Below are 27,009 nucleotides of genomic sequence, written 5' to 3' on the forward strand. Positions count from 1 at the left end.
AGGTCACAAACACAGCCATTTTATTTACTATCACTGGCCATTTTATTAAAAAACAGTGAACCTTCACTTCTTCCAAGTTTTTACAAGCTATGTTGATAATGGTAAAAGAAAGGTAGATTTTCTTGAGTGCTATCTCTGCCCTGCACATTTTAGAGCTTTTCCACTTCAAAACATCTGGCCTAATGAACTCATTCTCATGAGTTTATGATGGTGTTGTGGTTGTGTTAGGGTTAGGGTAAGGGTTAGTGTTAGGGTGCAGTCAAGGCTCCAAAATCAAGATAAAGGAAATGGACCATACATTTGTATAAGTGTATCCCAATTCACATGCAGTCCTATTCTCCAACTGCCCACATATTTCCCCTGCTCTACCGCACCTGAACCAACTCATTAACCCTAAAATTAGACCTCTATGACCTTAAAATAGGGATTTTAGAGCTGGGAAAACAGCAACCTGTGTGGGGCAGAGGTCCAGGGTTGGGAACCACTTCTGTAAACAGCCCAGCAACATGGCAGGGACACCTGGCTCCTCTGGTCATATAACTCTCACCATGTTCTGCTGACCACATGTTCTTCATGAGGCGTAATCTAGATCCAAGGTGAGACGAGGCCACTATTTGTTGTTTCACTGTCCAGATGTCTGAGTACAGCTGATTTGAAACGATGATAAAGGTGATTTCCCACTCCTTATATATACATTTGTATGCAAACGTTTGAACACACTTGGCTCAAGTTATAGTTTCTTGATTTCGTGAATGAATAAATTAGTCAACACAGCATCAACAAGCACATATTTTTGTGCCTTTAAAAACATTTTTTCCCTCCATGAGGGGGGGCACCATCTGTGCATCAATTAAACCTCTAAAACCTTGAAAAGTACTGGAAAGAAAAAAAAAGTAGATGAAACTAGGCGGCACGGTGGTGCAGCAGGTAGGTGTCGCAGTCACACAGCTCCAGGGACCTGGAGGTTGTAGGTTCAAATCCCGCTCCGGGTGACTGTATTTGAGGAGTTTGGTGTGTTCTCCCTGTGTCTGTGCGGGTTTCCTCTGGGTGGCCCTGTTTCCTCCCACAGTCCAAAAACACACGTTGGTAGGTGGATTGGCGACTCAAAAGTGTCCAAAGTTGTGAGTGTGTGTTGCCCTGTGAAGGACTCCCACCCCCTCCAGGGTGTGCCCAGTGATTCTGGGTAGGTTCTGGATCAACCACGACTTACAGCGGTTACAGACAATGAATGAAAGTAGATGAAACTCTACACACTCAGTACAAGCAGAGGTATACTCTAATACACTTACACCTCACAAGCTAAAGTGATTGGTTCTTTAGGTTTGTGACATCAAAAACCTATCTAATTTGGAAATGCAAATGCTCAACCAAGTGTCAGCTGCTTCATTTCACTCATGATGCACTTTTAGAGTAAGCAAATCCACATAAACCTGTTAAAGAGATTCAAAAGTTGCTTTTTACTGGAGGAGGTCTTTAAGACAAGAGCAATAACACATTATTGATCCAAAAAGGAACCTGCATCGTTAGTACTTAATTAGCTCATTTATTCTGTTTTTAGATACGTTTTGTCTAAACTGAAGAGCTAAAACTCAAAACCTGTACATGAAAAATACTCAATAAGTTACAAATTACAGTTATTTAAAACAATATTAAGTCATTAAAAGCAACTCTTTTGCCCACCTCACTAAAATCATGTTACACGTTGTTATACTGTATTTTTGGAATTTAGATAAGTGGTATATGTTTGAAAGAACTGGTTAAAATATGTGAAATACATAAATATACAGCTATCTCATGAGATATTTTGTGCTCACGGGCTTCTGGGCCCCTGCACACACAGTAAATAAATGAACAGGAAACGTGTGGGACGACTCTCGTTGATTGACAGGCGGTTTGACCAATGAAATGTCAGGAAGGCGGTGGCTGCTTGTGTCCTTAAACCCGAACTGTTACTACGAGGATACAAACTTGTGCCAGCTAAAACTATGGAGGGCAACCGCGTCAAAATGCCTGTATAACATCAGAAGAGAACTAAGGTAAGCTTTTACATTAACGCTGATAGAGATAGTTACACGTAAGCTTTAAAGATACAGAGAGACTGGTGAGAGCACAGGAGGTGGTTAAAGTGAGGAGGAAAAGTTCCCCAGGAGCGGCAACACGCTCGGCTCGTTCCCTCAGGGAAACTCTCTCCCTGTGGAAGACGACGGTGCTCTTATATCGTCGAAAAGTTAATACGCTGTTTCTTTACGACTCTTATAATGTCGTTTCCCCCTCACTCCTTTCGTCTTTACAATGTCTGTTTTGTATTAGCTTCAGGCGACCTTTCTGTTACAAATGAAGAAGAAAATAATCATTAACCGTCATTCAACGGTTAAGTCAGCGCCTCAGTTTAACGGCTCACTTCAAAGGTTTAAACTGAAGGGAAGCTGCAGACAATCCCAGGACTGAAGGGACATTTATTAACATTAATATCTTTTTTTCCAGTAATTGAACATATATTGTAATATTGCCTGTGTACATATGTGAATGTGTGCACACTGGATTAACTCTAGTTATCAGATTGTGTGTCAAATGGTTAGGGATAAGGAATGTGAAATGATTTAATGGTGTTTTTTTTCTCATTTTTTTCATTCTCAATTATATATTTATCTATTTCTTTCTCTCTCTCTGAATTACACACTAATATTGTGCGCTCATTGCCCATTTAACAACACCACTGGCTACATCTTGTTCAACAATTACATACTGTGTTCCATCTGTTGCTCTGCAAACTTTGGTAACCCCCTCCTATACTGTTCTTCAATGTTCAGGACTCTCCCAAAGACCACCACAGAGCAGGGATGATTTGTTTGGTGGGTCAGTCTCAGAGCTGCAGTGACAATAACGTGGTGGTGGCTGTTCTGGTGTGTGTGGATCAGACACAGTGCATGTGGAGTTTTTAAACCCCTCAGAAAATAGTCAACCAGCCAAAAATACCCATCCAGCAGTGTCCTGTATTCAGTGGTCCGTGGACTCTAATGAAGGGCTAGAGGACAACCAACACAAACTGCAGCAACAGACGAGCTAGTGTCTGTTACATTAAATCCACAAGGTGGACCAACATGTCAGATGTGGCTAGTGAGTGGGCACAGTATTTGAAAACTCAAGCAGCGCTGCTGTGTCTAATCCATGAAGCGCAAAACACACTCACATGTCATTTCAGTGTCACTGCAGCGCTGAGAGTGATCCAGAACCCAAATAATACTCTGGGGGTGTTGAGCATTTAAGAACAGATTGAAATGGGATTGACGTGTCTTTTAATATAATGGAGAATAATGTTTTATTTGAATATTGTGGCAGAATAATATATTTTATCGTACTCTATTTTACGTTTATTACTTTGTAGCTTCAATAGAGGAAATACTAGAAGTTATAAGAGTGATGAACTGAGCAGAATATTCTTCGATAGTGACAGAGAGTGTTAAATGGTAAAATATAATATTGATATTTATGAAATTCAGAAAAAAACATAATTACAAATATTCAAATTTTAAAAATCTGATTTGAAGTTTTGGTTCACAAAAACTTCTTAAGAACATTCTTAAAAACAAAGATGCTACAAAACGCTATGTGAGCGATGCCATTAAAAACCAGATTTGTTTTCCTAAATAACACTTATTAGCTGACGAGTTTAAATGGCTAAAGAACTTGAGTTGTTAGAAGGTTGAGTGAGGGACTTTTAAACTTTTAAAAGGTTCTTCACACTCTCAAATCTCTTAAACAGACGTGGTTCTTTATGGAACTTCTATGGCATTGCTCAGAGAATCTTTAAGAGTGTATATATTAAAAATTACAGTGTATTATTTATCTTTTAATAGCTTTAGTGCACTTAAAATGATGGCAAATCAAACAGAACATCTCTAGCACACAGTACGTTAGTCTACAAAATATAAGATAAAGCTGAGTAAAATCACAGCTGTATAAGCTGATAATGATATGTTGTTGCTCACCTCCACTAGATGCACTGAAACAGAGCAGTAATCCAGCTGGGAGCTGTGTGGTCTAAACGTGGACTGATATCAGAGCTGTGCCCTCATGGCTGGTTTGTTTACGTCTCCCCTGCATTATTTTTCTCAGCTTTACCTGCATAGGGGTTCTGTGCCAACAGCCAGACTATTGTTACAGCACCTCTGAGCGAGCTATTTACATAAGAGTTGGATTGTTTTTAAGCATTCAGGCCTCAGTAGAAATAGGCTTTATTCTTATAATCACTTGTAGAGCTTTTGGATTTAAGAACACAAAGTTTGTATTGAAGTTATATTGCCCACATATCCTGCCTCAGCATGTTTTGTTTGCTAGTTTGGGGGGGGGTGTGGGGGCCTTACAGTTTGTTTGTAGATATTGCCCATTTTTCATATTGTTTTTGCTTTTCTGAGCGCAACTGAGAAATGTTCTTGTGGAGAAGAGGGCTGTCAGTGGAAAATATATACATGGGGGGAACATTTATCCAGATGTGCATTCCTCAGCTCTAAAGTGGAAGACACATGGTCCATAAGCCAGTAAAAAAATGCAAACACAAGGCTTTTGGGTTTTTGGAAAACTTTGAATAAGAGCGAAACATACCTGCCAATTAATTTGCCGCAAGATGGAACTTAGCTAGTGGTTTGTTCTGTCTGAGCCTCTGGCTCTCATCCCAAGCCTCCTCTCAAGAACAGAATCCTTGTCAGTTAACTGACTTGCCAAGTTCAATTTCTCATGCACTGAACACATTCAGTTCTAGCTCATGTTTCAGTGCACTTTTTGGAGTGGCTGTAATCAGTTTTAAATTAAACTCAACTGTGCTCTGTCGGGAGAAAAAGACTTCGTTTAGGGGAATGTGCGGATTCTGCTGCCAAGTCAACGCCATGCTGTGTTCTGAGCACCTCTGAGATTAAAATTGTGTGAGGCCCAAGATGGGATCTACTGCACTAGTGTTGCTCAAGAAATTCATAATTACGGCATAATTACGAGGGCCAGCAGCTTTACAGTGTTCATGAAGTGTGATAAAGTTCACGTGGCTTCACCACTCATTACTTATTACTTATGCAAAGTGTTCTCCGAAGTGGTTTTGCTTCCTACGAAAAAAAATAATGATAACTAGAATGGAGACAACAGTGAGTCACTCTGAGTGCAGCTTCGTTAGGGGGTTGTTTATGAGTTTAGTGTCAGGGACTGGAAAGCTTTGCAGATGGGAGCGAAGGTAATTAGGCAAAATTGGGGGCTTCCACTTGAGCTCTTTGATGTCCACTTGCATGGTGAGTTATCAGGGCATGGCAATGTCAAGCTGCATTCAAGGAGTGATTTGCTATAACAGTATCAGCTTAATTAATGACCCAACCACACTCGGGTCCAGCACTTGTGTTTGTGTTTACCTTCATGTGCCGTATCAGATCCGCAGGTCTTTTTTCATGCTCTCACAAGAACACACATCGTGCACACAGAAATGTGGCTAAGCAAATACGTTTGAGAGTTGGTTTGGAGTCAGTCACAATATAATTGCAGCATTAGTATTTTTGGATACGCATACTATCATCTGAGAAAATCATGCTTCAAACTTGGTAATGTGATAATGTCATATTTCAGATGCTGAAAAAATAGAGGGAAAAGGCGAATAAAAGGACAGACGTACTGCATAAATTTCTGTCTCTCACAAAAAAATAAATTGGGTCGTGTAGTGTTATAAAATGGCTTAAACAGAGGATGGTCAGTTTCACCACATAATGTACGTCTAATCCCTGCCAGTATATTCCCCACTGCAGTTAGTGAACAGCAAATACCATGTGGTATATTTAATCTTCGAGTATGTTCGTGTATGTTTTAATTTCATAAAACCGATAACTACAATATATGAACATTTCTGTATGAATAAATTTGAACTACATCTAACTGGATTAACATTAAAGGGAGATAGAAGATTTCTAAATGAAATAAAATGGAGTGTATTTAGCATAGTTATCCAATATCACCAAAACCTTATGGAGTACGGCAGACACATATCAGTCAAATCTAAACATCTGTCCAGTGCTGCTAATTTTATATTTAGCAGCTATAAGCCAGATTGCCCTGGTGAGGTTTTTTTTTTCTTCTCATCTGGCTCTTCTCTGCCCACAGTAGAAAACGACTGAAGGATCACAGTCATGTGGCTTTGTAAGGGCTGATAGACTACACAGTGGTCAGCGGTGCAGTAAGTCTGTATGAGTAACTTGGCCTCACAAAACCCTGGCAAGGTATCCTCTCATGATTTTAATTGCTTGAAATTGAAAGTCCAGTCCCAGGTATGTCCCACTTGTAAGTGCTTCCGCTGTTTTCTTTCTTGATTGTAGGCCTAATTGCAGCCAGTCTTATAATGATGTTGTTCTTCAGTCCAAATCTTTGGCCGAACTTGGCCTTAAGGTGCAGCGTAATTAGAATGCTACATCCTATGGTATGCCTGTATGCCTTACTTGAAAAGCATTCATTTTGAGTGAAGTAGTATAACTAGATGGTGTTAAAATCCAGAATAGGTTTTGGCGGCTTCTTTCTCTAACCTGCTTGTTGAAATGTGTATTCTGGGTTGCTTGTTTACGATTTTCTTGTCCTAATTATCAATGAGTGTGTTTACATGCACTTAGTAATCTGATCGATGCATTTACATGCATTGGGAAATCAGATAATGGTGGAAAAAATGGGAGTTATGAGTCTGGAAATAATCTGATGTCTGTTAGCCACGGCCAGTAATATCACAGAAGAATGTGATCTAAACCACCTGCTTTTACCTGCAAATGTGGATTTTTTTTCCATGTGATTTCTGATTTTACACAGTGCTGCCCTTCTCACAGCTTTCTCTGCACTGCTACTGAGATCTTTTTAAAACGATCATCAATTACGGACAGACAAAGACAGACAGACACAAGTGATGACTGGTTGTAGGGAATGGTACTTAGAGGAATACTATGTAAGAAGTGGCTATTTTTGTCTCCTGAGCTCCCACTACCTGTTGTTGAGTATTCATCTTTTCAGCATTGTCGTAAAATCAAGTCACACACACACACACACGCGCACGCACACACACACACAAACCTTCTGAGCCGAGATATATTTACATCAATCACGGACGGCTCTCGAGGCGTCAACTGATGAACACAATTACACACTACCTCAGTGTTGAGCCTGGAGAATGTGTGATTGAATAAACGTTTGTTGACTACAAGATAAAACCCATATATCGCTCAAAATATACACTGGACCGTGTTATTACAAGCATATAATTTTATTTTGGTGGCACTCTAGGCATTATAACCACAAAACAACTGACAGAAAACCACTTATTATCAGAATTGATGTATAATGATTAAAAGTTTGCTAATCTGGCTAAAGTTAGCATGATAGTTAATCTGGTTACATTTCCGTGCCTGGATAAACCAAGAAATCTGAAAGTCACAGTATGGGTATACATGCACAGAGAAATCAGATTACTGACCTAAAACCAGGCTCTCTTAAACAGATTTCTTAATCTCATTTCTAGACCTCAGAAATTGCAGTATGTTGTTGATACTCAGATAGCCTCAGAAATCTAACTAAGGACGGATTATTAAGTGCATGCTAACACACTCAGTAATAATATCCTGATTCCAAAACGATAGCCTAATATTAGCCTACACTCTAAATTGAAATCAGAGTCCCCTACTTTGACTGCATCGCCCGCGTCAGACGTCGGAAGTCAGGCTGACTTGAATCCTTAACCTCAAAAAGATGAACCATATCCCTTTAAATTACACAGCATTTAAGACTTCTTGAGAGCTGTTTGTAAGTGTAGACAGGTAGATATTTTCAGCCTTGTCTGAGGCCTTCTTTGGCTTCTCCTTTGATCAACCCAAAGCCTTTTATCTCTAACAGATCTCTCTCTCTCTCTCTCTCTCCCGCAAGAGCACCAGAAGGAGTCACGAGTGGCCATAATCCCTTTAGGGACAGAGCACACCAAGGTGTGCCTAGCATAAACCTCATGTAGACTGGGCTAGTACTAAAGCTCAGCTCTGTTTGCAGAAGGTTCAGAGCTGCGCGCTCCAGACATTTCTGACGCTGAAGCTTTTCATGAGCCGTGCATGTTGGAACAGTGGTAATAGAATACTCCGGCTTTTCCCAGCACCTATGAGTCATGGGGGCAGAGTGCTTTATCTTCTGGAGTAAGCGCCCCTCTGTTATGGGAATCATATACAAAAGAGCTCCAGGCACCTGTAAGCTTTCACATGAGAGTACTACCCACTGAAAAGACTGTGTCTCATTTCTGACTTTGGAATATGGCTGGAATATTCAGCGCGGAAGTCTAGAATGGTAGACGGAGCATCGCGACCACAGTTCGCTCTTTCAGAGTGCTTTCAGGAATGTCAGTGATTATTCTTGTTTGTCTGCCAGAGATAGATGAGGATGTTACGTCCTATTCTGAGCTTCTCGCAATTCATTCCTGAGCCTTTTTCTCCTGATGACTCATTTGGTCCAGAGCCAAAAGTGAATGAGCCAGCAGAGCATGCTCCATATTACTTGTGCCAAATACATTACAAAGGCAAAAGGATTTTCAGCTAAACTTCAACAATCTGATCTTTGCCAGATGGCCTAGTCAAGTCTGACATTGATTTGAATCGGTCAAGTTTGGACGACATGTTTGTGTTGTCGACTTTCGCACTCTTCATGATGTGGTAGCATGTCGGAGTGAGCGTTACCATTGACTGCCTCTGTAATTACGCACGGCAGTAAAATGGCGCCATGTAAAATGCCAAGCTGCTGAGCCTGGTGTCTACTGGAGCTGGCTAGAGCTGTCACTGTCAGTGAGGCCCAGCTGCAGGTAGATTTTCAGTGATTCTTGTAGATCCAACAGTTGCTGATACTGCTGGGTCAAAAAAGGGTTCCAAATTTGGTGAAATTGTGACTCACTTTGGCCTCCAGCTTGATGTAAATCACCGCTGCTCCTGATGGATCAGCTAGCGCCGAACGATTGCGTTTCCATGAAAGGCTCTGCTGCCTTCCAGCTGCAAGTTTATGCCTTACAAGTTTGTAATCAAGTGTCCCGTCCAAGTCTTCAAGCATGGAACAAGGAAGTCAATCAGTCTGAGACACTTTTTCTTCTCTTCTTGTTTAATCCTGTGATGAGTAAAGAGAACTTAAGTGTTTGAGCACAGTCTACCTTCTCGCACAACTGGCTGAGGCTGCAACTATCCTGGGAAAGCAGCCAAAACTTAGTGAATAGCTGGCATCTGGTAGCCATCTTGTCCTGGCCAGTGCCTGAAGGAAATTCCAAGGTCTCTGGATGAGAAGCTGTGATAGCTTGAGTATAGAGGACTGCTTCACGGCTTTATCCCTTGCATGACCAGCCCGTATCATGTCCAGACTGATGTCTATGCTCAGAGTAAGCCCTGAAACATTGGCAATTCCTCTTTTGTTTCAGCTGCAACCTAAGAATGAATGAGTGCTTCAAGTCCATTGACCAGAAATCCAGAACCTTTGTCCCAGTGAATACAGCAGATGGTTTGACGCACATGGCAGATGTTCTAATGCAGCCTTTTGTCTGAGTTTGTCAGATTGTATAAATACTGCATTCAGGAGAGCCAAGGCCATACTCTATTTTCAGCCAGACTTAGCTGATCACTAGGGCATGCTCATATTGCAGGGGTATTGGACAGAGGCTTTGATTGTGCCACTTTAACCAGCCTTCCATTCGCACACTTGTTTATTTGCTCAGCGGTGTTGTTGCTCGAGCTATATTTAATTCTGCACTTCCTCAGGGACAGTTCTGGTGGCGGAGCTGCGTGAAGGGTATGCTGTCTCTGATATGTTAACTCAACAACCTTGGGATAGTGGTGACCATATCTTTTTTGTGTTGGCGGACCAGTTAGCCTAAGTTACACACAGCTGTCATACATTCAGTAAATTGGCCTTGGTTTATGATTTAGTTGCCACTCTTGCCAAGTTTCCCCCTGCTGTAGCCCAACCACAGCACTCCACATGTGTTATTAATCATGCATGCTATATGCAAAATGCAATCTGAGAGGAGCAGGAGTTCTTGAATCCACAAAACCTTCAGCTGTCTTTTCTCTTTCACTTTGGCTAAAATGTCGGCTGTTTAACTCTTGCCTAAGGCAAGTTAGTAATGTACGCCATATAATTTTGCTTTAGACCTTGCTGCCATGACAACAGAATTCCAGTCTTTCTTCTGCTAACTACTAACTCTTGCCAAGTCTTGCAAACTTTAATTATAGGCTTTACCATATCAAGTATTAATATGTGGATAAAGTGTAATCTATAAACAACAGCAAAAAAATCTGTTCTTCTTCATCTGGTTTTTCCAAAAACGGGATTCCTTTCTTATACCTGGAAAGATGAGCTTTAGCTCCTCTGCAAACCAAAACAGTGGTGTGTACTTGGGTGTAATTTCTGCAGGCATTGCAAGTCAATCAGGTGCAAGCCACACCGTTATCTGTACAGTGCTGGGTGGTCTTTGTTTGAGTTACAAGGAGAGAATGCTGGCTATAGCTCCCCCCCTTGTCTCCACATCCTGGATTGTTTAGCGAGCTTTGCCTATCCAAACAACGGGGAAGATTACTTACTCCTTTATTTTCTTTGAATCGCTCTAAATCTCTCTGTGTGAAGATGCGTTCAACGACTTTCTCTTTTTCCCTACAAAGACCTTCGGTGGCCCTACGCTGCAGGGGACTCTGGGAAACCAGCATCTTGTTTTCATCTAGTTCCTACAAGGGCCTAAGGAGGAGATCTAGTCATTTTTTCAGTGGATTTTGAAAGACTCCTTGAACAGGACTGCCCTGTGTTGGGAGACTTTTAAGGAATGAAAAGAGAGCTAATTTAAGAAGTAAAATCTTGAATTGCTTATCATAATTAATGCTAAGGTTAATCCCAAAGATGGCATTTATAGAGCTTTTATTCACTTAGCTTTTTTAAGCCCACACAGTGGTACAAAATCATGCAACAGTAATTACAGAGATAGATCCTGCGTTCTGAAACCAATAAACACACATGGACAGGTCATAGATTTCAGAGCCCTAATCAGGAACCTAGAACACCGCTTAAGCTATCCCAGAGGGCATTATAAACATACGCATATTCCCTGTTTTTGTAGAGGCTGTAGTTACAGGGATTCCAGTTTTGGGCTGTAAGGAATGTCTAAGTGAAGGGATTTAGTTTTAATTAAAGCTGTGCTAAGTCTCTTCCTTACAAAACATCCACTTAGAGTTTAGATCTGTATATTATACATAATCTGGCATATATTGTTTCCAGAGTTGATGGAGATACACCAGATATTTAACACGCTGCTATCTGAAGCGTTACAGTTCAGGAACATTATACTTTCCTATCTGTGCGGCTCATTTAGCAGGCTGAGGTCAGGGTAAATCAGCTTCCATCATCGGGCTTGTCATTTCATTACCTCCAACTTCTGACCTTTTGCAAGCTAATAACGCAGGTGCAAATGCCATCCGCTTTGATTTGTTTGTCCAGCAGTTCTGTTTAGTATGTGTGAATTGGTATGGGATTGACACACAAGAACCAAGACACACAAGAACCAAGACACACAACATGTTTTGTTTTACTGCAAGCAGTGTGTTGGGTGTTCCGCTAAGAGTGTCAAGCGCTTCTTTTTCCACTGGGTTGCATTGTACGCAGAGGAATGTGCCAAATTAGGGATGCTGTCTATTTTCAGAGTCCCTCCACACATTTTCCCTTGTAAAAAAGGATCTCATTGAGTGTTCGTACATGAGTCATGGGCGACTGTGCTTAGACTTGCCTGGCATTGAAAGGGTGCTAATAAGTGACTCTGCAAACCAATGGCAACCCCAGGCAGGGACGAACATGTCTAGATTAACAACCTTAATGTATTAATAAAAAAAAAGCAGATGTTATTTATATAATAAAACAAATACGTTTGCTGTTGAAAATGCTATTTCTTTGCTGTTTCACTTGAATTTAGACAATAAGAACATTTGGAAGTTTATCATTTGGGGAAAAAAGGAACTTTCAAAAGTATATTTAGATATTCAGTATAATTAGCGCATTTTCAATTTCCATGAGAAGGAGAAGTTTTGAAAACAATCTGAAGCCCTATTGGGGCAGAAAGTTTTCATGGAGAGCTAAGGTAATGCCGTTTTACCAAAGGATGTCAGTAATGATTATGGTTGCATAAGAAATCTTGGAGATATAATGAAGATGGGAGTGACTACTCTATTTATGTATTGCTGTCGCAAAAAAGTGTGGCTCATACACAGCAGAGCTACTGTTTTTAGACTGTCACAACTGTTTTGGGAACAACCCTCCTTCCAAAAATATTCAGTTCACAGTGACCTTAACTTCTAGTCCTTCAAAACAGACAATGGGCAGGAAAAAATAGAATAATATTTCACACAGTTATTATAACAGATATAAACTTTTTAGTGGTAAATGAATGAGTTGGGATCACATATGCATGCTACCATTGAGCACAAAACCTACCTATAGCTATCAAAGGTTTATCTCCAGATTGATCAATTAGGTTGTTTTGTGGTGCTTGGTTTAGCGGCTGAGCTAATCAGAAAATTTGAAAACGTGAAAAATTGCTTTTTCCTTGGGTTATTCCTCTACAAGTCCATTCCCATGGGATTACTCTAACCATGGGTTATTTTTTACTGCTTGTTTTACAGTAGATAAAAGACTCAGGAATCGTTCCTGAAACAGGAGCATACAAACTGGAAAAACAGACAGGATTAAAACTACTCCAGGAATAATTACTTTACACCATGTCCATAGGTAAAACTAATCCCATCCGAATAGAGCGTAAATCCACCCACTGCACTGCCGTAACATTTTGATCAACTCTGCAGAGCTTGTGTAAGTGTCACTGTTTAACTTTCTTAACAGAAGTTACAGATAACCGCGTCTGCACAGAGTGCATTCACTATAAAAGCTGTGACTTTGTCATTGTTATTGTTTGAGTGACCCTTTACTCCTTTAAGCTGAAGAATTGTCAATATTCAGTTTCTTGAGATGTGAAAAGCTGTCATGAAAACTAAACGTTACACCACGACTACTAAGAATGAAAAATCCTGCTGTGAGCTTAAACTGTGACTTACAGAGTGCTCACTCCTGTTGACTGTGTGTGCATGAAGAAATGGAATTTTAGATCATTAATCACCATAGTTTTGAAGTCTTTATCTCCACCAGGTCTCCTCCTGCAGGTCCTGCATAGCCACCAAGACACTTGTCCTTTTTAACTGAGCCTGACATTTTCATTTCTTCCTAAACAAACACTAACAAGCAGGAGCCAAAAGCTAACAGTGCATATCCTAGCAGTGGGTGGTGGCCACAGTGACCTTATATCAGTAAACCATAATGACACAGCCTTTTGTTGTCCTGAACCAGATAGGAACGTGTGGGCTACTAAACTTTCTAGAGCCATCCACGCAGAGTCTGGAGTTTAATGGAGTCTCAGAAATCTGGCAGAGACTCTGCATTCCTCAGCCTTCTCTGAGCTGTTTGTCCTACTCTAAGGCCTGACCCAACCCCCCCAAGGCCCCAGGTCCTATATTTTACATTCTCTCTCTTTGTCTTGCTCCTCCCTTTCTCATTCTTTCTGATTCTCTCTCTCTCCTTTTTCTTTCTTCCATTGTAATACATGGCATTTATAGATTGCTGTGGTTAGTATTAGCTGAGCTGCTGTTAGAAAGGTTAAAGTCTAACTGTGAAGAAACCCTGACAGAATTCCATGCAAATACTTTTGCTATAAAAGCAGTGCTATGACCAGCATTTTTTTTTTTTGCAAAACACTTCTACATTGCCTTTATATATATATATATATATAATCTACATATATGTATATATTTATATATATGAAGACAGAATTTGGCTATAATGCAGGGCTACAAACCTTCGTGTACAGCCGTGCGCTCAAAGTGAACGATGGTTTACTGAAATACCCTCTGTTCAGTGTCGGGATATTACTCTGATTTTGTTGGACGACCCTGCAGTCTATTTCTGGAGAATAGCCACTGAGCTTGTGGGCTTTGGGATGAGTCAGAATGTGTGGTAAACTTATCCACGTGCATGCATTCCAAAATCTGATACCATAGTGCTTGACACTCATCCGTCCTTCGCGGACATATATTTTCATTTCACTATTCATATGCAGGTCCCACATCTGGTTAGCATAAGTGATAGATATCTGTGTTCTTTTGGCATATTCAAATATGAGAACTCAGATGTGTGTTTGGGAGACTCCTACTCAATTTTTTTCATATATTTTTAACAGGAAGTTAGTAGCATGTATTTAAAACTTTCTGTTTTCAAAACTTCATTTGTAACTGTTCATGAATGTCAGTGTCTACAATCAGGAACTTGTAATGCAGTAAAACTGCCAATGTAGATCACTAGAAAGGTTCCATTCCTCCATTATTGGATAATAATGTAACACCACGTGTGCGTAGCAATATCCTGAGAGTTATCAAGACAAAGACAGTGGGTAGAAAGTGAGTATAGTGGAAGTTATGGAACTGCTTCAACTCAGGTCTCTGAGTGTGAAAATGACTAGAAGCTAGAGCTCTCATGAGCTGTGAGAACAGAGACAGAGTTAGGGTTCTTATTTTTTTTTCCTTCCAAAACTAGTTGTGTTTTTGTTTGCTTTGGGTTATTTTTTGTCAGAATTCAGACTTGGTTTGCGAAGACTTCCAGACATTGTTACACTCTCTGGCACCCTCTCAGAATCTGCCTAGACATACTTTGTCCCATTGTATTATATAATGAAAGTATCTGTGTTCATTTTTCAAAATGACCGTTCATTAAATTCCTAATGTTTACACATATGATTTAAATGAATTATTTAATATAAGCCTTTGCCATTGGCGGACATGTTTCGCTCTTCACTGCACAGACTTTTCACATTGGTTCAATTAAGATTTCCCTACAAACAGAATGTAATAACGGGCTGTGTGACCGCAGTAGCGCTTGACCTAATGGCTGATGGTGATTTGTGTCAGCTCCCACTTACTGTGCCAGAAGCACTTTTCAGCACCTTCGTGTGTTTGTGAAACCACACTGGAGCCCTGAATACAAATAACGCTTACACAACTCTTAAAACTCGAGTCCTCCCATGGACTGAATGTTAGAGGCTAGCTAATGGAGCTGCTGATCAGGTCTAGTTTGTACAGAGGATTAGCAGAGCCGTGTTTGTCTTCTCCAGCTGCTTTTTGTGCCTACCGGAAAGCTTAACAGGTGGGAGATGTTCCTGTTGCGTCTATTAAATTTGACCTTTGAACAGTATTCCTAGATCTTTCTGTTCTGTGCAACTGTGGTAAAAAAAGGTCATGTGGAAAAGCTATTCCTGGTTTGGCTGATTTTGTAAATAAAAAGTAATAGAATACATTCCCTTGATTAATAAAATATGAATAAATTAAATAAAAAAATATGGGATTGTTTTAGTTATACTTAAAAATAATTCTGTTTGTTTGATCAGTTTCACAGATTGGAACCATTTATAAAATATTCCCAAACTTGTACAAAGGACGTTTTATGTTGAGCTGCACAAATTAACAGTAATTCTCCATTAAAATTAACGTTGGAGTTGGAGGACTTGCTTCAGGTCCGAGCTCAGTGCATTAAACATGAACTTGTATTTTCTGTAGAGGTTGTGAGTTCTTCTCTTAGATCATTACTAAAATGTAGTCTGAGCATGGGTGTCCAGGTTTGCATACAACTGTACCAGTTGAGGTAAAACAAAAGAAAAGGTGTTAAGTGTTCATATTTGTGGTTTAGAGAAAAGCTGGTATGTTCCAAATTGGTGGGGTTTGGCATTCAAGCAGAAACCTGCTTGAGCTGGAGTCGCAGAGCTGCAGGTGCGTCCACTGTGGAATGTCGGGATTTGAAATGCAAACTTCCTTTGTGGAGGACTGAAGTGTTTCTGCATGCAAGCAGGAATATCAAAAACAGTAATTAAACATTGAACATCACGTCTTCAGTACATGTGAAGTTTTAAACGTTAAAGCTGAACAGGTCTTGTCTTGGCAGTAGGTAAATAGCTTAATGTCAGCGTGGTAATAAAACATTGCACCTCTGAAATTGTGACTTCATTAAAGGGTTAGTCAATATAACAACATGGTGGTGTGATTTAAATTACGTTACTGAATGTGTTTGAGAGTTTATTGTGAGTATTGTAAGAATGTCTAGACCATTTGAACCACTGCGTGTACATAGCTGTTAGGTTTCTTTATTTTCATATTGTGAGATGTTTTTTTTTTATTTTTTTTCATTTATTGAGCCTCCTTGATTCTTAAAAATAAAGGTGCTACAAAGGGTTCCTTAAGTGAAACCATAGAAGAACCATTTAGGTTCCATAGACAACCATTTTTGGTAATAACAAATTTTAAGTTAAAGTTTCTTTAAACCTTTAAACATTTCTTCACACTCCAACATCTCTCAACATCAATAAATAAGGTTCTTTATGGAACCAAAATTTTTTTTTTAGGGTGGCATGGTGGCACAAAAAGTAGTGTTGAAGTCACACAACTCCAGAGATCAGGGGTTTGAGTCCCGCTCCGGGTGACAATCTGTGACGAGTTTGGTGTGTTCTCCCGGTGTCCGTGTTGGTTTCCTCTTGGTGCTCCAACGGTCCAAAAACACGATTGGCAACTCTTAAATGTCCAAAGGTGTGAGTGAGTGTGTATCTCCTTGTGAAGGACTGGCGCCCCCTCCAGCCTTGTACCCAATAATTCCGGGTAGGCTCTGGACTCAACCATGAACTGGATAAGCGCTTACAGATAATGAATGAATGTTGTGGGGGTTTTTTTAATGGCATTGCTCAAAGAAACTTTTGAAGGCACATTCGTTTTCTGCAGAGTTTTCAAAATGTTGGTAAATGTGGTGTTCAGTTCTGAGCTTTGGCAGCTGGTTTGAACGCTGATATCCATGTACAGAGATGTGGTTTTGAGGGTTCTGAGGCTGGACACACCTTTCTGTTAAATTTGACAGACTCTTGAGAATGAAGCAGCTGGACAACCTCCAAATATCATAATGGACCAAAGAGTCACTGTTGGCTGTTAAATGCACTAAACAAATCAGGCTCTTTAGCTTTCATCGCTTTTCTAAAATTATTCACTTTTTTTTAACAATGAGGACATTTTGCACATTGTTGTATACTGTAGTGAAATTATAATGCTGTTTATTCAGTCCTCAAGATTCTTAGACTGTGGAGTTATCACCTCTCAGGACATTAGTGCTCTTAAAAGTGAGAGATTATATGGCGCCTCAGCTGTGCTGCAGAGGATTCCTGCTGAAATCAGTGATGGATTACAGTTTCACTCTGTGGTGTAGAGTAGTTCATATTATGCTGATCTAAGCAGAGCCTTTCCTTCACCACTCCTTTCTAATGGCACTGTTGCATTAAGCACATGGAAGCCATGGCCTTGCACTGACTCAACGTAAAGGTCCATCTAATCCTTAGCTGCCGAAATCAGATCCAGTGTTGTGTATTTTATAGTGTTTGATGGAGGTTTTGTAATAAAAGTTTAATAATGATAGCCATGGGGAGTTGACCCCTTGTGGTTAATATATTTGATGTGAGAAGTCTCCACCAAACTTAGTTTAAAGGGCTTTGTTAATGAAAATATAATGAAAACCATTTAGTGGGTTCTGACATGACAACAGCTGTAAAAAAAAAAAAGGTCAGATATTTATTAATAAGAATTGTAAGAATAAAATGTTACAGAGAAATACACATTTGTTAATATGGAAAATCTCAATAAGTCAACACCTATTCGCTTAAAGGCTAAGCACCAGCTCTATGAAAGTGTCAAACAAATAAATACAGTGGAATTTGAGTTCCTAACTTGTGTTTATTGATAGTCAGAAAACAGGTTATTTTTTGCCTTTAATGAAGCAATACTTTCAGAGCCTCTAGATCTTTGTGTGTAGCACAGCAGGACACTGATGTAAATTTAGAAGAGTACACCTTATCTGCAGAATGTCAGTATCAGTGTGGTCATAACATAGTTCTGAAGTACTATGTGAGAAATACAGATCTTTAAGGCCACTGTGGATGGCACTGCAGGAGAAAAGCCTCAGCCCTTCCACCTAAAGTGTTAAGTTCTATTGCACAATGTTGACAAATATCAAGCTCTGTTTCATTTATTTATTTAATATTATTAATACTCCATAAATGTAATTGAAATACTCCTTTTATTGGCTCTGTTTTGTCTCCTCCTTGTTCATTTATCAAATGTACTTAAACTGTTATTGGCTACCAGTAATCTACAGCTAAATATTCACCATACAATTGATTTTCTAGGAACAATGTAGTGCACGAAAATGTTCAGTTGACTCATAATTCTTTTCCAGAAGTGAAGCGCTCAGAAAAGGATGCTCTGTTTATTTTTTAGTTAGCTGTACATCTGTTTTAGATTCTTTGTTTTAGTTCTTATGTTTTTTGCCTGACAAAGAACATTACAGTCTTTCCAGTTGGCATTTAAAGTGTGTGTGTGTGGTTAATTACCTGGGGATGTTCTGTTTGTATAGCTTATAATTAAGTGCAATTTTCCCCATTGTATACATGTTTAAAGTAACCAGAGATTAGCATGATTTGTCCAAAGGAAATGGTTAAATAAATGCATGTGAAAGAGAACTTAAGAGCAGTGGTTTACATAATATTGGGTCTTTATTTAAATGATGATGATAAACAATATGTCCAAATATTTGTAGACTGTTCTTATTATTAGTGAATTTAGGAGCTTTGTGGTTCACCAATTATTAACACAACCACTCAGTTTTCCATACACACTTTGTATATGAAAATTGTCTTCATAGAGAATCATGAAATAATGGATGCTCTGGAGCAGCTGCACATGAGTCCAAAGTCTCCATGCTCGATGACATATGTTGGATTGATGGTTATAAAACCGCAAGGCACTGGACTGGGGAGAGATGTGACTGCATTCTCAAGAGTGAGGGAGCGTCCTCCGCCTCTCAACCTTGTGGGACAGGGCATGTTTTTGGAATGGCTTTTGTAACTCAATACCAATCATCCAGCATCACTTCTTGACTTCAGTTATGTTTATGTGGTTGAATGCCATTAATCCTCACAGAAGTGTTCAAACTTGCAGTCCAAATGTTTAGAAGCTGTAACTGCATCTTCAGGAGGTTTGTGAGATGCATTAATATGTTGGTTAATATGACTTCTATATTGCTCTATACTAATGTGTTTAACTCCAGAATCATTTTCATAATACCTAAACAACTCCACAGTATATAATGAGTGTGTGATTGGAGTTGATGACCACAGTGCACTGAATCATGGACCACTGCACCCTTTGGCATGTTGAGGTTGTCAGAACTCTGCACCAGACAGCACACACAGGTTGTTGGCAAAGCAACAAAAAAAACCCAATGGACTGGTGAGGTTTATTTGATAAACAAATATGTTTGAGAAGTAAATAAGTAAATGAATGCAGATGTGATGCACTGAGAAACAAAACAAACACTTTGTAATACTTTAACCCTGTTTAGATGTATTTTTTTGTGTCTCTAGACATGTCTAATGAAGAACATTGCATCCTGTTTGCCTAGTTCAGAGGACAGATCTGTCTCAGAACCACTCCACTGCAGCACTATCAAAGTGGCAAGAAAAGGACGTCAGAGTTTCCATTGTTTAGCTTAATGGTGTTTACCCATGTACAATATGTCCTGTCACCCATGGTACATTGTTTTTATTGATTTGGAAAGCCATTCACCATGTAATGTGCACAGCACTGACAGTGAGTTTACAGTGAGAGTGCTTGTAAACCTGGCCTCCTGTTTGTTTGGAGCTAATGATTCTGGCCGCTGTTTTTCAAAGCCGGTTTTATCCTGGAACTCTGCTGTTCATGCTCTCATCACAACAATGGCGTAATCTCATTTTTATGTTAATTAGAATAAGTTAGTCTCACTGGAATATCCCTGTTCAGAAATCTGTTGTGTTCACAGGCTTTTAGGCTTGAGGCCTGCAAAACGTCAAGGTCTTCAGATTCCGACCCTGAATCCAGTTGCTGGAGTAAACTGAACTAATTGTCCAATCATGCGTTATGGGTTCAGCTCTGTAGACATGGCCTGGTGCCTCATCGAAAGGCAGTTTATTTATATTTTAGGGCTGTCTGTAGTGATTATTTTGGTAAACTTGATGTTACAATTATTTTCATCGGCAACAACTGTTATTTGATCATTTGCATGGTTGTAATGCAAAGCTTAAGTTTCCATACGGGTCTCTCCTATATTAAAAAGCAGTTTTCTTGGATTTTTTTTTTCCAGATTATGCATTACACATTGAATGGCAACAATACATTAGAACAAGTCTTACTTTTTTAGACTAAGGGGGTGAATAACTGTGTCTTCCTAGAAACTGTGTACAAACAAAGAGTAAACAATAGTTCTTGTTTCAGTTTCTTTCTTTCAGTTAAACAGGAACAGGGGAAGGGTTTCCCTGAACATTTTAAGTTTTCTTAATATAGGTCATAAACTTGAACTTGAACATAGAGCCTGGTAAATCAGGAGCTGATCTGAGCAAACAGAACCTAAATATATAAAGGCAAACCTTACTCATGAGTAATTGTAATGAACTGAATGCTCAAGTAGGCCTGCAGTGAGGTAACATTTTTCAACAAATTTGCGTTCATTTTTAAGAGACCTATACGTATTCACATGTTTCCAATTTGGAAAGTTCTCGGGGGTCGTGTTTAGAATCATCAGAGCTAGTGTGGCTGTGCTGTTGACACTGTTGACACTGCAATTGCGGCCCGCTTCGCTTCCCTCGTCAAATACGCAACGCAATGGTGTTTATACTCCATGCTGTTTTTATAGAGAAAGGACAGGATAAGTACACACATCTGGTATGGATGTCTTGTTTGCGTTGTCACCGGGACCTCCTGCCTGTAATTATCATGCCTGTTGAATTGCTGACTACCAGGCAGGTAGAGCTTTGGGCAGGCAGTAGTCTTTTTACCTCATACAGGGTAACTTGGTGAAGCGCAGTCTCAAAGTTACCTGAAATTGCTTGTCCATTCTTATAGTCTATCATTATGTATGTGTTTGTTCTTTCAGATGCCTGGTTTAGTGTCAAGCCCTGGTGGTCTAATAGTCATTGGGATCCTTACTCTGTCCTTTGTTCACATCAACTCGGAGATATGGAGCAATGAAGGTAAGCCCAGAGAAATGGTATAGACAGGGAATTACAAAGGGGGATGTTACTAGTAGACACACATTTGGATATATACAGATAGGTGGTGAAAATTTAAATTAGAAAACAAAATACATGTTTCCAAGCAGGTATATGGTTTTGTACAATTAAAGGAACAATATGCAACATTTTGACCTTTATTAATGCATCTTCAAAATCATTGTGATGCTTCACTGAATTGTAACAGGGAGAACAGAGCCTCTGTCGTTGGTACTAAGGCCTGTCTACTTAGGGCTGTGCCATATCGTATCGTCCTAATTTTTAAAACCAATTAAAAGAATCTATATTGTCATAATAGTGATATTCTGAGCTTTAACACACACATATAAACTACACTGACTCAGCATAACAACTATTCTGTATGTGTTTTGTTATTTATTGTGAAGCATTAAGGTTACATTTTGTATTTTACAATTGTTTACATTTGCTGTTTATATGCTTACGCTGTATTTTCTGCATTTTAGCTGTGTGGTTTCCTGAAATTATACTATATTTGGGTATAAAAATATATTGCTGCTGTTGTTTACAAATTAAGCCACTGTTTACAGTTTTTTTTACTTCTTAATGTTTGAAACGGTTATATTTGTATTGAAGTAATGTTTTTTAACAAATACATTTTTAGATTATTATTATTGTTGTTATTAAAAATATTTAAGAATATTGCATGAAATATCTAACATTTCAGGGTAATATTAGCCTGAAATATCATCATAGTATTATTGGTCCGTATCACCCACCCCTACTGTCCACTTGTTTTTGTACACCAGAGGTCAAAGAGAAGAGTTCACACTTACCGTAACAAACCACATTAACAGTGCAATAGCACCAGGGTTTGCCTTAATCAAACCAAAACTGACAAGTATAAACATACCCCAAGTTGACCACTTTGATAGAGAGGTCATTACTGAGACATGGATTACAGGAAGTTAAGCAACAAAGACAGTTCAGCTGAATATTTCCTCAACAGGAAGAGTGAGTAAAATGAAATCTGCATTTAGATCTGTGGGGAAGTCCTCCATAAATATAACTGGAAGTTGTGGTCAAAAGGTAACATTCAGTGGTTTTGATGCATCTGCATTAGAGTAAAAATAAACTTTGAGTGAGTCAGTATCGGATGTGATCAGCAATCCAGGTACATCTATATATATATATATATATATATATATATATATATATATATATATATATAAAGAAGGATATTATAGTAGGATTCCCATGCCTTTCATGAGTTTAGAGGTGCAAAGATTTGACTGGTCTCCAGAGATGTGAACAAAAGTGATGTGATTTATAGACATAGACCATATTCTTCACAAGAGGGAAGAAAATGATATGGCCCTGATCCTTGTCCTGTGTAATGAAGGAGTCTGGTATTTTATTCTTTTATTGGGGGAATTACACTGATTTTTCCTTCAATTTGTCACTTGCTTCTGTGGTACAACATGCTGCACTAAATGGACAAAAAAAACATTAATATTTGATTCCTCGTACAAAACGGTGAACCCCATTGTTATTTCAGTGAAGTTACAAAACTGTAACTGTAACAGGCCTGTAACAGTATTTTATTCTATTTGACGAAAATAACTCACTTTTTCTTTTTTAACTGTATATTCTGCAGTCTTAGAAATGGACCGTAAATGCCCCAAGGTCTGAAATCAATGAGTAATGTTGTTAGCAGTTATTTGATTTTGCTTGCCTCAAACCAGCACCTGGAACTCCTCCGTATAGCTTCGTATCGAGTCCTGTCCTAACTAAAGCAGTTTGCCCGCCAGCTTTTTATCACCCTCGACTCACAAATGAAAAGCCAAGAGAAGCAGACTTCAAATTTACAACTTTAAAAATTCAGTTGAAAGAAGAACCAGTGATGCATTTATATTCTCATTTTGCCGAAACAATAAACATCTGTATTGAGAATCCGAGCATAGCGCCATCCCCCATGTGTTGTATGCAGCTCATACAATTAATTCAAGCTGTGTACCTATGTGTGTGTGTGTGTGTGTGTGTGTGTATCAACGTGTGTAAATGGCGGTAATTCTGTTGGCATAAATTGGAGAAATGTGAGAAATGTACTGGTTTTTTTTTTTAATAATATACTTGTGCCAATATTCCCTGAAAGCAGACATTGAGCACAACCATGTCAACAGTACAGTAAGACCCTGGGTGCTGGAGGCCAGCCACTCCCTCGAGTATACGAGTGCGTGAGTGTTATACGTGTGTATGTGAGAGAGGGCTGTGTGTGTATTTGCCTGTCTTTGTCCAGCGCTTGGCAGTAAATGCCTGTTATTCCACCCCTGATATAAATACTGTGGTCTGAAGGGGCAGTAAAGGACAGGAACATAAACACTCCCAATCTGCTTCTGCTCCAGCACACACAGTCAGACTTTGGCTTGCTATGAGATCCAGGACTTGGTTCCCTGATTTTAGGCCATGAGGTGCCATTACATATGGCACAGAAGGAAATGCTTTTGCCATCATCTGATGCAAATCGGCAATAAAATCCAAGCAAGCTTATTACTTTCTTTTCCTTCACTGCTTCTCTGTAACAAAAGCAGTTGGCTAGATCAAATAGAAAGTGTTTTTCCTTTTTTTCCTTTTGATAGCTGCTTAAGAAAAGACCACTTTCTATTTCATCTGGGAAGTAAGTCAATAATCATTAGATGTACATGGTTTTCCACTTGAGCAGCCAAGGCTTTTTGATGTGTGAAGATTCTTTCTTTAGATTTGGACTCTAAAATATGAGGCTAATGTTGCTAACAAGCAATGGGAGCATGTATCTAGCAGTTAGTTCTGCAAACCGCATATGTATTTTATCTCAATGTTGTCTCAGACCATTCAGAATTGTTAGAAGTCTCAAATTGTGTTGCTTATGTGGTTTTACAGACTGGTGTACTGTTATAAGAACAGACAAACATTTGTATAGTTTGGTTTTTTATAAATAACTAAGCTCTAAAGTGTCAGAAACTATGTACACAAGTTTATTTAAGATGCTTAACTCAATATGATGATTGGTAGAGTTAAATTGACCTATTACTTGTTTTGCTCCAGAAGAAAAACTAAGCGAGCTTCAGATTTGGATTCACTGTAGAGGGCCAAATCACTCCCCAGTTGTGAGATCGCTTTCCTAAATCATACACGTTTAATCACTGTTTGCTAATGGTGTTGACTTAAGCATTTACACTCTTTAGGAAGCCTTACTTAAGCTGTGGTAATCTGCCTAGCAAAGCTGCTCTCCCAGTGATTTACAGCTCAGTGTCCTGTGTCCTGTCCAGTTTCAGACGTCCAGTTTGGCAGCCTGGGCTCCAGCGTCACGCTGACTTGTGGAGGCGGTCATCACGGGTATGTCCTCCCTGTCTATAACACACACACACACACTGGACTGCTGTCTCTACGTGACAGAAGAGCTAAGCAGAGCTGAGCCTTCCAGTAAACACTGATAACAGCAAGCTTCACACCCCTCTCTGGAGGCACTGGCCAAGTTGCTGGAGCTGAGTCACACAGGTTCTATTCAACATTATATGGGGCATTGACTCCCCAGACTCTAAAGCTGGCAGCTCAGAGTAGTGTATGGAAAACCACCTGTTGGACCAAACTGATAGACTTGGCCAATAAAAGTTAGGGTCAAGGGAATACCCTCTGCCAAAGATATGATGGATATCACAAACAGATCGTTTATAGGTGGTGAAAAGTGAGGTTTTGCTTCAGATGCTGCTAATTTTCTTGCTACAAACCAGGCTTAAGTAAATCTTTCAGTGTAACTGATAAAGGTCATGACTGAAGTTTGGATGGGCCGGCAGGTCTCCTGTGCACTGGCGGCAGAATGGGAGCTCAGTGCACCCATACACCTCCAGCGAAACCCTCTTCTTGCCAAACACCACCCACTCTATGGAGGGAAATTACAGCTGCCACAATCAAAGAGGGGAGCTCCTGCAGACTATCAGACTCCGCCTTGGCTGTAAGTAAACAATCGGTCTTACTTCGTGCCAGAATTCTTATTATTAATAATTCCATATTGTTGCTTTAGTTTATTTAGATTGTAGCAAATTGATTCATTGATATATTGAGGAAATTAGATCTACGGATGTAAGGATGATCAAAGAGATTATATTACAGATTTTTATATTGGATTTCTTTTCCCTTGTGAGAAAACAACATTTAGGGTCTGAACGAATGCCTAACTCTCAAGAAACAATAGGAAAAAAACATGAAAGCAAACATATATATATTTGTTTACAAATAAAACAATGGTGCTGTTTCTCCCAGAATTTTTATTGTTAATTAAACAAACAATTGTTTAATTTGGTTCTAAGAAGAAGAAAATTCAACCAACATCAAAAACTCAACTCTGACTTGTTTACCTCGTATTACAGTGGTTTAGAAGCCATATTAACAAGATATTTTAAAAATGAAGGTTGGTTCAGTTATTTTATGAAATCTCAGGGTTTGTGCCTTTTTAATAAATTTATAATTCCTTCAGAAAGTGTTCATTCTTTTTTTTTTTACTCAATCACTATAAACATTGTTCTCCTGTATCTGTTTTTGGCAGATGTTGTTAAGTTAGGAAATTTAGTTGTAAAAATGGAAGCACTTGAGAGTTGTCCACTCAGAGTGGGGCATGGGTCAGAGGAGACAATAAGTGCGTAGTGGTACAATTCACAGCACTTCCTCTTACAGGAAATGACTACATCACAGCAATCCAGCTTCCTGTTCGGAAGGGCGATATTGCCCATATCCACATATACGCGAGTTCAGGCTTTCATGTCAGCCCCTGCTGTGTCCCCTCTGGGTTTCCAAGGAATTCTACGTACTGTAATGTTCTGCACTGTATTGTATTCTGTGTGTGGTTGTTTTTCCCCCCACCAGTGATAAAGAAGTTCTGATTGTGTCTTTCAGATCCTCCTGGTTATCTCAGTATTTCCTGCAGTGTGCCAAGTCACTTTGAAATCAAGTGCTCTTGGTCGCAGAGGGTGATAACAAATTTGCCCACCAAGTACTTCACCTCCTACAGGTTGGGCCATCTTCTGTCATTCATTTGTTTTAATGGATAACATAAAACCCACACTCAGAAATGTTTTTAGACAGAAAACACAAAGGAAACACTGTTCAAATTCATTTTCATCTTGTTCTTTTATTTTAAACCATGCATGTCTGATTACATCATTTCATCAAATGAATGAACTGCTGTGTCTCAGAGAATGAAGGAAAATGATCAACATCAAAATTTTTTAAATCCTAAAGTACCTAATGTGTTTGTGATTATTTTGTACCCTTAAATTCAGTGTGAACGATGAAAGGCCGCAGTCTTGTCAGCAGGAGCGCCTTGATGTCAATGAGTGCACCATAAGCAACCCTCAGTTTTGGACGCCCAAGTTTCTGGTGAACATCACAGAAGTCAACCCCCTGGGCTCCAATACCACCATCGCTTATGTGGATCCCCAGAAGTCTTGTAAGTCTTATTTTAAGCAAAGTTTTTCATGTATTCAGCTTTAAGATATAGTTAAAATGTGTTTTTAAACCAAATTAAAATGCTTACTGTTAAAAACAAAAATTAACAGCATGCCTCAAAAAATAACAGGTTAAAATCTGTTTATTTTAAAGATTAAATTTGCTAATTAATCACTGCTTTCAGTTTTTGTGTTTCTGCTGAACGTATGTAAAATAATGTACACAGCACAGTGTGGTTGCCTCTTGTTGGTTTAAATCTGTTAATTGCCATACGGTCCGCATTTAAAACTTTGCTAATTAGAATAAATACATATTATCTTTATTTACCTTGCTCTCTGCAAAGCACTGAT

At 39.2% G+C, this 27,009-nt stretch overlaps 1 protein-coding gene across 2 annotated transcripts in view; it reads left to right on the plus strand.

The window, feature by feature from the left end:
* Positions 1-1,916: 1,916 nt before the first annotated feature.
* il11ra (interleukin 11 receptor subunit alpha) overlaps positions 1,917-27,009 on the plus strand; it is a 34,078-nt gene continuing 8,985 nt past the window's right edge. The window contains exons 1-6 of one of the 2 annotated variants that reach the window (XM_066650289.1): positions 1,917-2,036; positions 21,085-21,181; positions 24,487-24,553; positions 25,012-25,169; positions 26,108-26,222; positions 26,494-26,660. In XM_066650289.1, the coding sequence (XP_066506386.1) occupies positions 21,085-21,181; positions 24,487-24,553; positions 25,012-25,169; positions 26,108-26,222; positions 26,494-26,660 (604 nt within the window). In that variant the 5' untranslated portion in view covers positions 1,917-2,036. Of the gene's footprint in view, positions 2,037-15,142; positions 15,238-21,084; positions 21,182-24,486; positions 24,554-25,011; positions 25,170-26,107; positions 26,223-26,493; positions 26,661-27,009 lie in introns of those variants that run through there. The other variant, XM_066650290.1, reaches the window with a different exon arrangement.

Source organism: Hoplias malabaricus, chromosome 18, assembly GCF_029633855.1.
Source record: "Hoplias malabaricus isolate fHopMal1 chromosome 18, fHopMal1.hap1, whole genome shotgun sequence".
In the NCBI taxonomy this organism is placed as follows: Eukaryota; Metazoa; Chordata; class Actinopteri; order Characiformes; family Erythrinidae; genus Hoplias; species Hoplias malabaricus.